The following is an 18,815-nucleotide window of genomic DNA, read 5'->3' on the forward strand; positions in this document are numbered from 1 at the left end:
CCTTTCTGTTTATGTGCAGGAAAATAAGTTTAGAGGCGGTAAGATTCGTGACGCTTGGAGGATGTGTATCGATGATGAATGGAGTCAAGGGGCCGAGCGTTATTCGATTCGAGGATATAGTCTCCTTTTATGTTTTTATGGTTTTTATGTGTATTTTCCGCATTATTATGTAATGTCTTTTATTTTAAATCATGTTTTGTTTTAAAAACAATGGGATCCCATAATCCTTCTTAGTATTCTGTTTCTTTGTAAATAACTCTTATTTTTCAAGTTACTCAATAAATTATAGTATTTTTGTAAAAATGTAAGTTTTATGTATAGTTTCGATAATGGTCCAATTAGTCTAGATTAGTGGGTCATTACACATTAATGCGGGACCGGCCCTAAGGTCGATGAACTTATAAGCGCTTGCCTGGTCTACGACCAGAAGACTATAGCTAAGGTATATGACCCCGGTGACCGTTTGTCACGTGGCTAAGGGACGTTGTCCATAGTTTCGACCCTAGAGTCGTGAGGAAGGTTATGTTGGTGACCAATCACCATGCACCTGTCCTGAACATGCTTATGAAAGAAATCACCTATCAGTTAAGCCCTGGTGACCCTATCGTCACATGGCTAGAGGAAGCGATGCTCATTACTGTGACTTTTGGCTATTGTCACCTATTTGTTGGACTGATAGTCCTGAATGGTTATTATGGTCGTTGTTGATATTACATCATGTTTTATTATGTTTTCTTGCTGGGCCTTGGCTCATGGGTGCTATGTGGTGCTGGTAAAGGAAAGGAAAAGCTTGACCAGCCTTGAGTGGAGAGCTTGGGCCGATGTGATGTACATACAGGGCCGCTTGACCGCCACGGTCAAGGAGTTCTCAGAGGGACTAGGGGTTTACCCTATTTTTGCCGCTTAGGCCGGCGGGGATTGTAAATTTGGAACTGTAGTGACTCTTTTGTATTACGAACTACTTGTAAATATTTTGAAAGGCTCATGAGCAGTTTATTTACTTAACGAAAAGTACCCTTTCCTTTTTTACTGGTTTTTTTCACCTTAACCTGATATTAACACTTAGATCACGTCTTTAACCAAATGACTCGGGTAGCGGGTCAAATTTCCGGTTCACCGTAACTGTTCTGGGGTCACCAGGGCGTTACAGCAAAGGGGCGATGGCCCAAAGAATTGCCCCAAGTCCTATGGGGATATAGGACTACAGCTCGAACATCAACGGGACATACCCTGTTCTCTCTAGCATACGGTTGCAAAACTATGTTGCCTATCGAGGTCGAAATTCCTACAATTCGAACTCACATTTATGACCAAAGCTCGAACCACACTTAGCTCGAAGAAACCTTAGACTTAATCGAAGAAAGAAGAAACGAAGCTCAGCTGAGGAATGCTACCTACCAGCAACGAGCTACCAGGTACTTCAACAAAAGGGTTTGAGATCGAAATTTTGGTGTGGGAGATCTGGTGCTAAGGCGTGTATTTTTAGCAACGCGAGATCCAGCAGCTGGCGTGCTCGGACCAAATTGGGAAGGACCCTACCAGATAGAGTCAGTCATCCGCCCCAGTGTCTACAAGCTAGCGAGATTGGATGGGAGCCTAGTACCGCGAGCATGGAATGGTGAACACCTAAGACCTTCCTTTCAATAGTGTAGGAAGGATGTTGCCTGTAACCATGCTTGTTTATCTGTATTGTTTTGCCTACTTTTGGATTTTGTTAAATAAAGAGTTATTTCGTCTGATATAATTTATTTTTGCAATCTCTCTTAATCTAATAACCTATGGTCACATTCATAGGATATTAAGGGGGCATCATTGGTATATATATAAATACCACCAGCTTGAAAAATAAATTAAGATATACAAAAAACATAAGTGTTTGGATGTACCCAAATGCGCGAGCTAAGATAGTTTGGATAAAACCAAATTATAAAAAATACATAAGTGTTTGGATGTAACCAAATGCGTGAGCTAAGATAGTTTGGATAAAACCAAATTATCAAAAAACATATAAGTGTATGGATTACAAACCAATCACAACCTTAAAAGGTTTTGAGCAAACCAGCTAAAACTAATCGACGATAAGTTGGAACTTAAACCTACTTCGAGATAAGTCAAGATCGAGGCTGGAGTATCTTATAAAAAATAGTTTCGAACTCATTACCTCGGAGAGATAACCAAGGACGAGAAAAAGTAACTAAACAATAAGATATAACTAAACCGTTTGCATTACACACCATACAAGTACTTTCAGGTTCATGGTTAAAGTAATATCCGACCTTGATGAATAACGAGATCGGAAGCGGATAATTCGAGCAAACGGTGCATGAATGCATTGAGCCTCGAGCCTAAATCCAAACTATGTTTGTACGAATAAATAAACATATGTGATTCTTTAATATAAAATGTGAAAAATATTTCAAACCAAGAAATAAAAAGCATGAGTATTAAAAGAAAAAGAAATTGTATCAGCCCTACGGGCATAAAATAAAACAATTACAAAAATAAGGGGACGCAGCTCCGAGGTGAGGTTCAAGAAGGAGCAGTTTCCTTGGCCTTCTCAACATCAGCGGCACTAGACCCCTCAGGATGAATAGCATGACTATCCTTCTGAGCGGCCTCCCCAGCAACCTCCTCCGCCTCAAGCCGAGCATTCCACTTATCAAGGAGCTTTGCCTCAGGAGGACCTAGGAAGCTGGTATCGAGGTCTTCATTATTGGCCCACATTCTGTACATGGCCAAATCAACCGCCTGGTCCTTCTTCTCTTTATACTCGGCAAGGAGGCGAGCCTTTTCACCCTCAATTATATCGAAAGTGGCGGCCTTGTCTTCTTCGAGCTTTTTGTTAGCCTCTTGGAGCCGAGTGTTCTCATTCTCAAGCTCCGCGAGCCTGGCATTCTCCTTCTCAAGCTCCGCAAGCCTAGCAATCAACTTCTCAAGCTCGGATGCCTTGGCCTTAAGCTCCTCAGCTCCTGCCTCAAGCTTTGCATTTGTTGCCTTCAGGTCATCACTCACTTTGAGTTGAAGATCCTTCGCCTCCTGAGCATAGGACTTGCTCGAATGGATCTCGTTGTTCAACTTATAGTTAAGCTGGGCAGAAATAGCAAGAATCTGACACAAAAAAAAAATCATCATTAACACTCGGACCGTCTATAAATATAACTAAGGAAAAAAAAAGGGGAAGAAAAGTTATCGCGGCGGCAAGCTCGATACTCTTCTCGTAGAGGGCGGTGCAGTCTCGGGCGTTGTTCAAAAATTGCCATTGGGGAGCGTCGAAATTGCTAAAGCTCTGACCGATTCGGGACAAGACGTCCGAGCCCAGCGTAGCCCCATAAGATCCAGCAGCATTGTCAACTACATACTCCTCAACGTGAGTAGAAACTGACAGCTTGTGAGTTAGAGAAGCATAAGGCTTTTTGGGAGGTGGACCGAGTGTCGGGTGAACCAATACAGGAGGTTGAGGCTCGGCCATAACGGAGGCACCGACCTGTGAAGTCGGCACCACAATGGAGCTTGTGGCAGGCGGAGCCGGGGGAGGAGGTGTTTTTTCGGTCCTCTTGAGGACCTTGGTAGGCCGGTCAACCTTTCGCGACCCCCTGGGGCGCTTGCTCCTCTTGGCACCGCCACTCTCAAGGATATTGTCGAGGTCGAAATCCATCTCACCTACACAGTCACACCACAATGTGAGTTATAACAAAAAAGAAAAAGTATATAAAGTGACTCAGCATCGCATAGATATACAAAGTAATGAAAGGGCGAGTGGAGAAAAACCTAACTGGAACTCTCCTCTGAGCTTGAACTTGGAAACCATGAAATTCCCCCATCTTCAGAAGAGGCGGGGGGAGTACCTTCACTATAGGTGGACGTCAACTTCGAAAGGTCCCTATATTCATTGGTCCCATATTAGACGGCTATTCCGTCCCACACCTCGTTCAGACTGTACATAGTGTCATACTTCCCGAGCCAACTATCAAACCTATGAACCCGATCATCTACCCAAGTCCATATATAGAAATGGTCCCTATCGTCCTTGCATAATACTAACCTATCGGGTTTGTGTTTTAATAGGGTGGGGGACCACATTTTCGAGCTTAGGATGACTATACCTTGATTATCCGAGCCCGAGCTCGAGGCTTCGTCGTTGGCCTCGTTCCCCGACTGCGGGCTCCGTCGGCGAACCGGAGGCGGGGGCCTCGCCTCTCTCCTTGGAGGGAGGATGCCTGTTGGCAAAGGCACGAGCTCCCAGAGGTCGTACTTTTTGTTGGACCAATCCGAGGTGGACTGGCCATCTCCCAAAAGCCCACAAGATTGGAGCTTACTCTCATGCAAAAGATATGAGGAGACCTCCTGCCATAAGGGAGTTGGAGCAGAGCCTCTCTATGCTCCTTCATCACGTCAGTGGGAGTAGGACGATGATAGTTGGCTGGAAAATAAAATACATTTCAACTAAGTACGAGCCTACAGAAAAAAGTCCGAGCACAGAGATAAAGAGGGTTGGGGTACTTACGAATCCGTCTGAATGAATAGTATCGAGACGGGGACAGGCCATCTGTCCAGAAGAAGGCCTTCTTAAAGTCAGGAGGATGGTTGGGAAGATCCTCGAACACCTTTTTCTCCTTGGGGTAGCTCGAAAGATAGTATAAGCCATCCCCTCCCTGAGCTCGGGAGGGATTGCTTTTCAAACAAAAGAGATACAAGTAGGGGTGAGCATCTAAACCGACAAACCGCGGTGACCGACCGCACCGCACCATACTACACCGCAAACCGCGGTGTCAAAAGTGTAATGGTTCGGTATGGTTTGTATTTGAGCTAAACCGTGCGGTGCGCGGTTTGGCGGTGTGAAATTTTGGTTTGCACCGCACCGCACCGCATACTTACAAATATATTAAAAAGAAAAAATTTACATATATACCATTTTTTATAGTTACCCAATATGGGAGACTTGTATATTTTTTTTGTGTTTCACTTAACTTAATTGATAACTTGTGATGTTGTTTAGAACTTATTAAGGATTTGTTATGAACTAAGGGTTTAGTATTTTTTTAAAAATTTAAATTTTGTTATGACATATTTTTTAACACAAACCGTGGAAAACCGCCCAAACCACACCGCAAAAAATGGTTTGGTTTGGTCGGTTTGGTGTAACCAAATCACACCGCATGGTGTGTTCTAGTTACTAAACCGCACTTGTGGCGTGGTGTATTAAAAAGTGTTCAAACCGCCCAAACCACACCGTGCTCACCCCTAGATACAAGATCTCTTCTAGAGTGGGTCCTTCCCACTTCAACTCATGGTACAACGACTTCAGGGCAGACAGGACCCTGCAAGAATTAGTGTTGAGCGGGAATGGAGCCAACCCAACAAAGTTTGTGAAGTCCTTGAAGAAAGACTTCAAAGGCAGTAATGCTCCTGCCTTCATATGCTCCTGGCTCCAAGCCGCGTACCTCAACTTGCTATCAGGATTTCCATCTCCTGGGGCATGGCAGCTTCGCTCGCTGGAAGTAGGGGCTCGACACCTTAAGGAGCTTGACAGTCTGAGGCCGTGAAAGCCCAGGACATCGTTTATCTGACCTGTCGAGGTTACCGAGTTCTAGTAGTGCTCGGCCTCGAAGAACTCCCTCCATGACTGTGAGGTAGAAGGCTCCCCCATCAGTGAGAATTGGAGCTCTCCTGGGGTGTACGCGATGGTCACTTTTAACCTAGGGTCGAGGGGGATCGGCCTGGGCCCTGAATCAGTTTCCGGATAAAGAGCCTCTCGAAGGATTCTCCTATTCTTTTCTATGACCTCGACGATTTGGTAGCGATAGTGAGCTCGGATTTCTTCCTGTTCGCGCGTGAGATCGTATTCACGAATCAGGCGTTGGTTCCGAGCAAACAACGATTCTGGGCACGGAGTTTTTGGCGAATGCGGAATTGCCAGCAACGACCCCCACCGTCTTTCCAGACTCTGTGACATCTAGCGAGAAAGAAAAAATGGTGAGGGTCATGCATGCAAGGATTCAAGAATTACGAGCTTGGCAAGACAAGCTCGGAGAGTGCTTGGGTACGAAACGAGCTCGATACCGGAAACCCGATTAAGAGTCAGAACGTGTATTCTACGAGAAAAAGGAGGGGAGTGGATCAAATTTTTCAGAATCCCGAAATATCAGGGAAAAAGGTGATGGTTATTCAGAAATGGTAGTCTTGGGTATCGTGCATTCTTTAAAACAAAGATTTTGTACTCGATATCTTGGTGTGCAAGATATGTCTTTTAAATTTTGAAAACCCAGAAAAAAGAAACCTTGTTTGAACTTGTTCTACATCAAAGCTAGATTTGGAACCAGTGACTTAAACCTAGCGTGGAAACTTAAACTTGAATGCCTATCGGCCAAAGCTCCCTAGCATGTCAAATTAAAAAAATAAACTAGTACATTTCCAAAAATAAAAGAACAACACAGACAGAAACAGGCATAAAGGAAAACGAAAAGATCATCAGATACTTACACAATGATGACGATTGTAGAGAAATCATTGATTGAAGGAGAGGCTGCAGGTATAACCTTACGGTCTCGAACAAACTGGCGGTCCTTTGTTGCTTTGGCTGGGAGAACATGCAAAAGCAAAAAGCTCTCTGGGATGGCTTCTGGTTTTGTCTCTTTTCTTTTTTCTCTGATGAGTGTAAAATAAGAGGAAGAAGATGTCTAGGGCCTTATATATAGATAGTAAAAAGTGGTAAAAAGGGCTTAATCTGAGCCATTGGCCAGAATCCTTATAAAATCCGACGGCCAAGGACAAATGACAAGATGGCACCAAAAAGGTGGCAGGCGAACGATCGTGGGCGGATTTCCAAGGTACTCGAGTACCTTGGATGAGCAATACCCGACTGACACATGTCCACCCTCAAGTATGTGTGACGGTGTGGTTCTCGAAAAAAGTAGTTCAAAAGTTTCATTCTCATAGGATTCGAACAAATAGTTTTGAGGGGGCAAAATGTTACACCCAGATTTCGAGCCTTAAGAATTGTGATCTCGAAAGCTGGATTCGTCAGGAATGGGCTTGTAATATCTGGAACACGTGTCCGCCACCTAGGCACCAAACCTACAAAGCAGGGGCAACCTCGAAGATGGTAGCCTCGAAATCCTCACAAGCTCGAAAGGCAGACATCGAAGTACGTCTGTTCTCGGATGACCTCGGATCAGGGGCTTCGAGCCTGACATAAGTATGAGCTCGAAGCCACATGATCTTGGGGAAAATGCTACAGCTCGAAAGTCATTAAGAGACCTGGGTGGGCACGGCACTGACGATGTAGATCGATAACTTTGAATATCCTAATGAGTCATTTTGGAGAGACGCGGTCTACATTCATTGTTGTAAATCCCGTACAATAAAGGGGTATTTATTATTCAGTTATACGCCCTCTGATTTTTAGGGGACGTTTCCTTGTATATAGGAGTTACAGGCTTTTAATGCCATTAAATTTATTTACATATACAGAATAACTTCCCGAAATGTGTGGGATAGTATTATGAAATATCCTCTATAAATAGAGAAGTCATGCACCATTGTAAATGAGGAAAATTTAGTGATCTTGAGAGAAACTCTGGAGAATTCATTCTTGAAGAATTTCCAGAAATCATCTTAAGTTCTAATAACAAAGACTCGTGGACTAGGCAGAGATAACTGCTGAACCACGTAAAAAATCCTGTTTGTCTCATTGAATTTTTCTGGCCATAACCATTTATTGTTTTCGTGCTCTTTATTCACTGTTGACGAAAAGCGGCGTCACCAAAGATCAAAATAAAAACAAGTACATAAAACGCATGCATAACATTTATATATCAAGTCGACATATATAAACACACACACCATTATTCATATAAACCAAACATTTCAAACTTCTAACAATAATCAATAATAGATTTGCAGTCAACAAGTATATATACCTATAGGATAATTCTTTTGTAGGGCTTTCAAAAAGAGCCTTACCGTAGGGCTCTTTTGTGTTTTTCAACCTTTGAACAATTTTTGGCGCGATTTTTTTTATGACTATGTATATTGTAGTTATTTAGAGCATCCTGCAAATTTTCAGAAAATTCTGAATAATTTACAGTGCCGAAAACTAAGTTCAAACATGCTATTTTCCACGCGCATAAAAAAATTAGTCATGCCTGCAATAATCTGTTTTCGGCACTGTAAATTATTCCGAATTTTCTGAAAATTTGCAGGATGCTCTAAATAACTACAATATACATGGTCATAAAAAAAAATTGCGCCGAAAACTGTTCAAAAATTGAGAAACACAAAAGAACCCTACGGTAGGGCTCTTTTTGAAAGCCCTACCAAAAAATTATTCTATACATATATATAATTAATTGTAAAATACTAATTATATATTTCGATAATAATAATTAACGTGCGTCCAACTGATCTTCCATGTTGATCACCAAAAGAAAAATGAATAATATTTTATAAAAAAGGTCATGTATGACACTAAAATCTTGTATAAATATAGCTCAAATTATTATCTCATAATCCAAATAAGCTAAATAAAATGGCCAAAATTGCTTTAGGTACCAGCCAAGAGGCTGCTCAGCCAGACTGCATTAGAGCTCTAGTCGTCGAGTTCATCACCACCTTCCTCTTCGTCTTCGCCGGAGTCGGTTCCGCTATCACCGCCGGTATATATAAATTTTAACATATTTTATTATACAAGTTTTAAATTATTATCATTATTTTATATAGTAAATAATAGTATGAATGTGTGGCCTTGCAGATAAGCTAGAGGCAGGTGCCCTTGTGGGGTTGCTTGCTGTGGCGGTGGCTCACACCCTCGTAGTGGCTGCCACCGTCTCCGCCGGCCACATTTCCGGTGGCCACCTTAACCCCGCCGTCACTCTAGGCCTCCTCGTCGGCGGCCACATCACCGTCGTCCGATCCATTCTCTATTGGATCATCCAGTTGTTGGCTTCTACCGGAGCTTGCTTTCTTCTACATTACCTTACCGGAGGACTTGTAAGTCAAATTTATATATTCTCCATTTTTGATTTTTTGTAAACAATAAATTCTTGTTTTAATTTGGTCGATTTTATGGTTGTTCTATATATAGTAGTATTGAAAAAACAATACACTATTTTAATTAATATCTCATTTTTGTCATATATATATATCACTATGGTTGTTCTTTTTTTTTTCTTCACTAATTTTGATATAAAAAAATTATAAATACATTTTTTTAAATTCTTTAATTTAAACATTTTTAGATTTTATAAATATTTATAAATTCTTTATGTAGAAAAATATTAATTGGTGGGAAGGTATAATTTTGAACTAATTTACCATATACAAGGTATTGAAATAGTATATTATTTAACAATAGAATAAATAACATGCTATGTATACTAAAATGGTATATTCCAAAAAAAAATGTAATGATATTTTCCAACTATTATTAGAAACATGTTATGTTTGTTTATTTGGAAGTACATACAAAATTAATAATGTATATATTGTTAGGATTATAAAAAATCTTATCATGAATAATTATTTATCATTTTTTTTTATATTTTTATGGACATTGTGTTTCGTCTAATTACCTGTGTTGTATTCTGTGTTTTGACAAATAACTTTTTGGATCCTGTATTTAGTAAAATAGTTCAAATAGAACCTTAAACTCGAGTTTGATCAAAATTTTCTGAGTTAAAATTACAAATATATCACCAAACTAATAATTTAAAACAAAAACAAAATTATTTTGCCTAACACTTGTGTTGTTATATTCAATTTTATCTTCATCAAATTGAGTTTATGGGTCTATTTGAACAATTTTACAAAACATATAGTCTAAAAATGAATTTGTCAAAATACATAATCCAAACAGATAATGAGACAAAACACTGGGTTCAAAAAATATAAAACCGTTTTTTTTTTCAAATTCTCATTCTTTTAAATTTAAATAAAAAAATTATGTAATTAATAATAATATTAATATAAAGTAGGTTGTTTTCGTAATTCTTTTGTAAATTTTGATTAAAAAAATTAATAATATTTATTTAATTACTTAAGGCTTGATTATTTGATGATGATGAACATAGGCTACTCCAATCCATTCCCTAGCAAGTGGAGTAGGTTACTTGCAAGGAATAATATGGGAGATAATTCTTACATTTTCTCTTATGTTCACCGTCTACGCTACTATGGTGGACCCCAAGAGGGGGGCTCTTGATGGGCTGGGCCCAATTTATGTTGCGTTTGTCGTTGGAGCCAACATCCTTGTTGGTGGACCCTTCTCTGGGGCCTCCATGAACCCAGCAAGGTCTTTTGGGCCTGCTTTGGTTAGCGGCAACTGGACCGATCATTGGGTTTATTGGGTTGGGCCTCTCATCGGTGGTGGGCTTTCCGGATTCATTTATCAAAATTTCTTTATGTTCGGAACTCATGTCCGTATTCCCAACCACGAAGAAGCTTTCTAATTTTAAATCCTAAGTCATATTGTAATAAATAATAATTGTTATTTTTGGGAATATATTATTTGAGTACCTGTTGATTGTCTTCGAACTAATTTAATACTTTATTGTTTAATTAATATTATTTTACTACATTGTTGTTGGTTATCTTAACACTAATTAGGACTTATTATTTTAATTAATACCATTTAATAATTTGTATACGATAAAGTATACATTTTATACTAATTTTGGTAAAATTATTTTTAATTCAAATCAAAATCATTTGATAAATTATTATTAGGACTTATTATACTAATCAGGACTTATTATTTTTAATTCACAATTTATTTGATTAAAATTCTTTTTAAAACAATAAATCAATATTTTTTTCAGAAAATATTTAATTTGGCAAAAAAATTATATTTTTACAGTCAAATATTTTTTTTCTTTTCACCTTTAGGGTTTTAAGGAAGTTCTTGCATTTTTATGGTTTTCTCTTTTTTTTTTTATGTTGTTTTTAAATTATTTTTATGTTATTTTAGGTTTTTTTTTATGTATAGTTGTTCTTATATATATTATTTATATTTTTATTTTTTATTATTTTGAGTTTGATGCAATGAATTATTTTCTAGTTGTTTTTTTTAAAACTGTATTTTTGTAATTATAAAACTTTAAAAATTCTATTTTCAAAAACTTGAGTACGTATTTTAAAAAAAAAATTAACAACTACAAAAAACTAAAAAAATGTATGTATTTAAGAAAAAACCCAAAAAAAAAAAAAATCAATGCATAACATGTAGTGAGTGAAATTTTCAAATATATTTAGAATCTTTTCCATTAGAAAAGTTTTGGAATTATTAGGTTGAAAAAAAAGTCCCACCATTGCAAACTCAGCATAACATGACTAGTGAGTATCACTTTCAAGTTAAAACATGCAAAATTATTTGACAACGATTTATTCGATCATGCGCAATGGTACAATTATTATTATATCGTGAAATCATCATGTACTAAATTACAAATTTTTGAATCATGGCTACCATTTTTTTGGGATATATTTATATAATTATAGACTGCACACTAGATATATTATATATAAACGTATATACTTAGTTTTGAGCTGTTTAATAAATATATATATATATAATATAAATAGTCTATTTTTTTAACAATTAAATCTTGTGCTTTCTTGGTTTCTATACGAAAACCAGCGAAGTCCAGCTTAATGTACATGTGATTGTTATATTTATTTGGAAGTAATTTGAATGTTTCTTTGTATTTACATGTATTTTTTAAGTTATTATAGAAAATAATTAACTGTTTAAATGTCAACTGGACATAAAGATGTATGATGGCCATGTTCATTATGAGAAAACGACATTATTAATTATTAATTATTAATAAGACAATGTTTTCAAAGTAGAGTGTCGTCATCATCGTTTACTTTTAAATTAATATTTTAACCTTTTTTTTCATTAGAATACATTACATAACTAAATTCCTTAATAGGATATATATATTTATATATATATATATATAAATTTAGGGCATTTCTATAGTATAATTAGGGGTGACAATTTGGATCATGATACGATGACACGACACGATTAAGGTAAACACAAATATGACACGTTTAATAATCGTGTCGTGTTCGTGTTTGAGTTTTTGACACGTTTAATAATCGTGTCGTGATCATGTTTACCTTAATCGTGTCATGTTATAATCGTGTCGACACGAATCTGACACGTTTACACGAATTGCAGCCCTAAGTATAATAGCATCAATGCAGAAGATTAAAATATTAATATTTTATATTATCTTTCATCCATCTAAATAAAAATATTTTTATAAAAATTTAAAATAAGAAGTATAGTTGCCAAAATTTGACAACCTCTTGTGGCCACAATCTAACTTTGGGACCCACATTCTTACATGGGGACTCACATTTGACTATAGCAATACCTCTAGCACTAGCGTTGGAGGTGCTCTAAGGTGCTATTTTTATTCCTATTTTATGAGCGTTTATGTGTTGCAGAAAGTGAATAAATTTCAATTTAATTTTTTTTGTATGATGATTAATATTGTAGTTATATAGTATATAAATATCTCATCAATTTTTAAAAAATTCTTAATAATTTACTATAAAAAATTGTTTGATCGTGTATAATAAAAAAACATAACAAATTATAATTTTTGTGATTAATACATACTAAAATTTTCATATCTAAATTTTTTATAGTGATATATATATACATATTTTTATTTTTCATGTCAGATCATACTCTACATAATTTGGCTATTATATATAAAAAATTATCACACAACACAAATAATAAATATCTCAAAAAAAAAAAAAAAAATTAAGACACATGTATGAATGACATAAAATTATCAAGACACACACCATTATTCCCGTAAACTAAACTTTTTCAAACTTTCAACAATAATAAAATCATTTGAAACAATTTTCCCTTTTATAAATGGCAAATTTAAATTAAGAGTAATATATTTAAAGTCAACGAGAGTTTTATTGTAATGACCTTTAAGAGATTAATTAATTTGTTGGTTGATAATAACTTGCGGCTAACTGTTCTCTCATATGTTGATAAAAAAGAAAATGAATATAACTAATTAATAATAATGCTCATTATTAAATGGCATTATTGTTATCCCATTAAAAAAATAGCACTATTTTTCGTCGTATATGGACAAAAAAAAAAAAAAAACTCATATATAACACTAAAAACTTGTATATATATATAGCTCAAACTCTCATTCATCATATCTAAACTATTTATTAGTTGATATATCACTTCAAATAAATAACTGAAAAATGGCCAAAATTGCTTTAGGAACCAGTCAAGAGGCTGCTCAGCCAGACTGCATTAGAGCTCTCATAATCGAGTTCATCACCACCTTCCTCTTCGTCTTCGCCGGCGTCGGCTCCGCCATCGCCGCCGGTATAATTTTCAACATATATTTAATCCATTATTATTATTTACATGCATGTGTTACAAAACTTAATATGTGATATAATGATTAAATTAACGTGCAGATAAGCTAGAGGCAGGTGCCCTAGTGGGGTTGCTTGCTGTGGCAGTGGCTCACACGCTCATAGTGGCTGTGACAATCTCCGCCGGCCACATCTCCGGCGGCCACCTTAACCCCGCCGTCACTCTTGGTCTCCTTGTCGGAGGTCACATCACCGTCGTCCGATCCATTCTCTATTGGATCATCCAGTTGTTGGCTTCCACCGCAGCTTGCTACCTTCTGCATTACCTCACCGGAGGACTTGTAAGTCAAATTACTATATTCTCATTTTAATTATATATATATTAAGATAAATATAATTTTTTTTACAACTATCTATATATAATGTATTTATGGGTGTTGAAAAAATAATGATTTTTTTTCTTCTAATTATTTTATTAAATAATTTAGTTGTTATTTTATTTATTTGGATGAATAGATTGGGATTGAAAATCGTATTAATAATATGTTCTAAATTATTTATTTATTTCTCTTATAAAAATATATATTTTTTCAACAATCTTTCTCTCTTTTTTTTTTAGAATTTTCATTCTTTTAGTATTTAATATATTTATGTATATACAAATATAATTAAAAATAAATAATCTAGTTATATTTCTTTTTCCTATAGATTAAGTATTTTTTTTCTTCTACATTTCTAAATTTTCATACCAATTTTATTTCATATAACTAGTGATTAAAAGAAATCAAAATCTAACCATTTTCACTATTTTATAATAATAATTTGTGAAAATTGTATATTTTTTGAAATTATTTTACATTCTGACTTAGTTTTGATATATATTTTTTTTTGTAAAATGACATATATCTAACATTTTTGATCAACTGTCTAAAAATTTTAACCAACTATCTAGATTGTCGGAAGTTATTTTATAAAAAATTATTAAAACTAGTTCATAGTACAAAATAATTTAAAAAAAGTATCACATATTATTATATTTGAGCCTCACTTCGGATTTGTACAATTTTTTTTTTTTGTTATAGCATAAAAAAATTATTAATATTTATTTAATTATTGGTTAATAAATATAGGTTACTCCAATCCATTCATTGGCAACTGGGGTAGGCTACTTACAAGGAATAATATGGGAGATCATCCTCACATTCTCTCTGCTGTTCACGGTCTACGCTACTATGGTGGACCCTAAGAAGGGAGCTCTTGATGGGCTTGGCCCAATGCTAGTTGGGTTTGTCGTTGGAGCCAACATTCTCGCAGGTGGAGCCTTCTCTGGGGCTTCCATGAACCCAGCAAGGTCTTTTGGGCCTGCTTTGGTCAGCGGCAACTGGACCGACCATTGGGTTTACTGGGTTGGGCCTCTCATCGGTGGTGGGCTTGCTGGATTCATCTATGAAAACTTCTTTATCGTCAGAACTCATGTCCGTATTACCAATGACGAAGAAGCTTTCTAATTTAGTCAGTGGGCAATAATTGTCTGTGTTTATGTTTACTAGAAGTAGAAGATGATGCTACAATGTATGCTATTGTTAAGGGAATAAAAATCAGTTGCTTATTTTTTTTTCTTTTATGTTTTTTTCATTAATTTATGTTAAAAGTCATTACCGTATCTAGAATGCTCTAGAATTCTAAAATGTTCTAGAATATACTAGGAAGAACCTAGAACATATTAGAAAGTTCTTGAATAGTTTAGAACTAATTAGACAATATAGAAAGTTCTAGAAACATTTAGATAAATAAAGAAAGTAGTTAAATAAATTATAAAGTTAGAAAATTCTAGAAAGATGTAGATGTTTCCTTTGTAGCCTATAAATATAAATGTAATGTGTGTCCAAGATAGTAGCAAAGTGAGTGTCCCAAAAGTGAGTAAAAAAAAGTGAGTACACAAAGTGCATCTAAAAGTGTTCCAAAGAGTGTAAGCTAGAGTGTTTAGTGTGTGTGGTCAAGAATTGTAATCAAGTCTTGGTGTAATTACTTCTGTATCAATAAAGTAATTATGTTTTCACGTGTTGTGGCGTCTAACAAGTGGTATCAGAGCCGGATCGGGGTCGTACCGAAAAAGTCCTTTGTTGAGTTTCTTAGAGTGATCGTGTGTGGTTTAGTACTAGAGAGTTTGCACGATGGGTGACCTTCAAGTGGTCGGCGGAATTAAGAAACTTAACAACCAAAATTACAACACGTGGTCGATGCACATGGAGGCATATCTCCAAGGCCAAGACTTGTGGGAGATCGTTGGTGGCAATGAAGTCACACAACCGGAGGATGCAATCGCTTTGAAGAAATGGAAGATTAAAGCGGGCAAAGCCATGTTTGCGATTCAGATCACAATTGAAGATGAAATGTTGGAGCACATCAGGCCGGCGAAGACACCGAAGGAAGCGTGGGATACTTTCGCATCACTGTTCACCAAGAAGAATGATACGAGATTGCAGCTTTTGGAGAATGAGCTTCTCTCAATCAAACAGCGCGACATGACGATCAACCAATACTTCACCAAGGTAAAATCTCTTTGTCGCGAAATCTCTGCATTAGACTTTGCTGCTGGCATGTCAGATGCTAGAATTAGAATAATTATTATTCATGGATTAAGGCCAGAATTTAGAACTTTTATTGCTGCAATACAAGGTTGGCCAACCCACCTTCTCTTGTTGAATTGGAAAACTTGCTAGCTGACCAAGAAGTGTTAGCTAAGCAAACATCTGGAATCTCATTAAAGAGTGACGAAGAAGCACTCTTTAGTGGTGATAAGAAAGGTCGATCTCGACCAAATGCTAGCAAAAATTTTAAGAAAAATGATGACAAGGATAGTCATCATGGAAGCTCCCAAACAGGGGGAGCTCAAAAGAAAGACAACCGGCGTGGCTAGTTAAAGAATAACAATAAATTTGATGGGAAATGCTACAACTGTGGAAAGTATGGCCACATGGATAAAAGTTGCTGGTTCAAGAAGAAAACTGCAGAAGGTAATGCAGCCACGTCAAATGCAGAAAAGACAAGCGATGAAGAATGGGACGCAGAAGCATCTTTCGCTGTGGAGGAAGAAGAATTTGCTCTAGCAGCTACTGTTCCAGGAAAGATCGACTACAATAATGATTGGATAGTCGACTCTGGCTGTTCAAATCATATGACAGGAGACGAAGAGAAGCTGCAGAACATAACATAATATAAAGGTGGTCGTGTAGTGGTAACAACCAACAACTCAAGATTACCGATTGCTCATATCGGTAAAACAACAATCACGCCGAGATTCAGCTCAAAAGAAGTTTCACTCCAGGATGTCTACCATGTACCTGGGATGAAGAAAAACTTATTGTCAGTAGCGCAACTTACGACGTCGGGCCACCATGTCGTATTCGGTCCTCAAGATGTCAAGATCTACCAAGATCTTGAAATCTCTGGAACACCGATGATGAAAGGACAACATTTAGAGTCTGTCTATGTAATGTCAGCAGAATCAGCTTATGTAGACAAGACTCGAAAGAACGAATTTATGGCATGCAAGGCTAGGACATGTCAGCTATCACAAACTCAAGGTAATGATGAAGAAGTCTATGCTGAAGGGTCTTCCTCAACTCGAGGTCAGAACAGAGACCATATGTGCCGGCTACCAATACGGTAAGGCGCATCAATTACCGTATGAAGATTCAAAGTTCAAAACCAAAGCACCATTGGAGCTAGTTCATTCTGATGTATTCGGGCGAGTCAAACAATCATCAATCAGCGGTATGCGGTACATGGTTACATTCATTGACGACTTCTCAAGGTATGTGTGGATTTTCTTTACGAAAGAAAAATCTGAAACTTTTTCAAAATTTAAAGAATTCAAAGAAATAGTGGAAGGAGAAGTCGGCAAGAAAATCCAATGCCTCCGAACAGACAACGGTGGCGAATATACCTCAAATGAATTTTCTGAGTATCTTCGAGAACGCCGCATACGCCATCAATTCACATGTGCAAATACGCCACAACAGAATGGAGTAGCAGAGAGGAAGAATCGCCATCTTGCAGAGACATGTCGAAGCATGCTACATTCAAAGAATGTTCCAGGGAGATTTTGGGTAGAAGGTATGAAAACAGCAGCTCATGTGATCAATAGACTTCCTCAAGCAAAGTTAGGGTTTGTCTCACCCTTTGAGAAACTGTGGGGCTATAAACCTACAGTAAGTCACTTTCCAGTGTTTGGCTGTGTGTGCTACGTGTTTGTGCCAAGTCATCTACGTAGCAAATTTGATAAGAAGGCAATACGGTGTATCTTCATTGGATACGACAGCCAAAGAAAAGGGTGGAAATGTTGCGACCCGACAATAGGAAAATGCTATACGTCGAGAAATGTGGTTGTTGACGCGGTTCTTCGCCAACAGGTAATTAAGAGAAAGAGAGAAAATGATTAGTGCCAAATGTAGAACCGTAACAGATATAAGATCTTAGTGAATGAAATAGGTGACTCAAGACACGTTTTTAAGTGGTTCAAAGGTTAAAATCATTCTACTCCACTAGTCAATATTATTGATATATTCTGGGTATTTGGTTACAAAGTATATATCTCTTCAGAGACTATTTTTTCCAACCCTTATCAACTCCCAAGGTCTCCATATTTATAGGAGAAGGCACCTGAAAGTTGGTAAGGAGGTCATCCCGTGACCTTCTTATTTGTCATATCAATCCTGTGACATTCATGATTAATTCCTAAACCTGACACATAAGTATGGTCAAATCGATAGGTAAGGAGATAATGGGCCGGACGGCCCAACCCAGCCGTGGGTGTCTGAACACGCACGTTCCTGCAGCGTGTCCGAGAAGTCAGGGAGATATCGGACACGTGATGTCAGATATATGCACGTTTATCTTGCGTGTGTTGACTTTACAAGGGGTCATAGCCTCCATATCTAGCTCGTACCACGAGCTGTGCATCTGACCCGACCTTCGGCCTTCCGATTCCTTGCTCCAGTCTTGGGGAGTCTTGGCGAGTCCTTGAGGATTCCTCGAGCTAAGGGGGGTACGACCTCAAGACAGGAGCTCCGATTTGGGGGATGTTTATGGACTAACCATGATTAGTCCGAAGCTCGGCCTGCTAATCAGCCCGTGGGAAAATCAGGGCGTACATCTGCCCCCCAAGCTCCTGCTCGTGGTATATGACGTCGTATATAAGACCATAGTAGGGGCTTTTAGACCTCCCCACAAACTCTTCGCATTCCACCCTTTATGCAGGCGCCTGACACGTGGAACATCGTGGGTGGTGACGGTACGTCTTACGAGAACCGCATTTAATGGCCTAGCCTATGCCCAGCCGTCGTTTCGTATTTCGAGTGGAAGGCCTCGGATCCCTCATCAGGGCCATCCAGGAGCCTTCTACATGTGATCCTTCACGCATATAAAAAAGGGGGTGG

General features: G+C 37.5%; 2 protein-coding genes across 2 annotated transcripts; both read left to right on the forward strand.

Annotated features, from left to right (window-relative positions):
• The first annotated feature begins 8,527 nt into the window (after positions 1 to 8,527).
• Positions 8,528 to 10,445, forward strand: LOC133804724 (aquaporin TIP4-1-like). The gene is made up of 3 exons (XM_062242863.1): positions 8,528 to 8,654; positions 8,750 to 8,988; positions 10,068 to 10,445. Exons 1-3 carry the CDS (start codon positions 8,528 to 8,530, stop codon positions 10,443 to 10,445), a joined length of 744 nt encoding a protein of 247 aa, XP_062098847.1.
• A 2,763-nt stretch (positions 10,446 to 13,208) lies between these two features.
• On the forward strand, positions 13,209 to 14,993 carry LOC133804825 (aquaporin TIP4-1-like). The gene is made up of 3 exons (XM_062242946.1): positions 13,209 to 13,381; positions 13,477 to 13,715; positions 14,505 to 14,993. The coding sequence occupies exons 1-3, from the start codon at positions 13,255 to 13,257 to the stop codon at positions 14,880 to 14,882; spliced, it is 744 nt and encodes a 247-aa protein (XP_062098930.1). The 5' UTR covers positions 13,209 to 13,254; the 3' UTR covers positions 14,883 to 14,993.
• Positions 14,994 to 18,815: the final 3,822 nt, after the last annotated feature.

This window comes from Humulus lupulus, chromosome X, assembly GCF_963169125.1.
Source record: "Humulus lupulus chromosome X, drHumLupu1.1, whole genome shotgun sequence".
In the NCBI taxonomy this organism is placed as follows: Eukaryota; Viridiplantae; Streptophyta; class Magnoliopsida; order Rosales; family Cannabaceae; genus Humulus; species Humulus lupulus.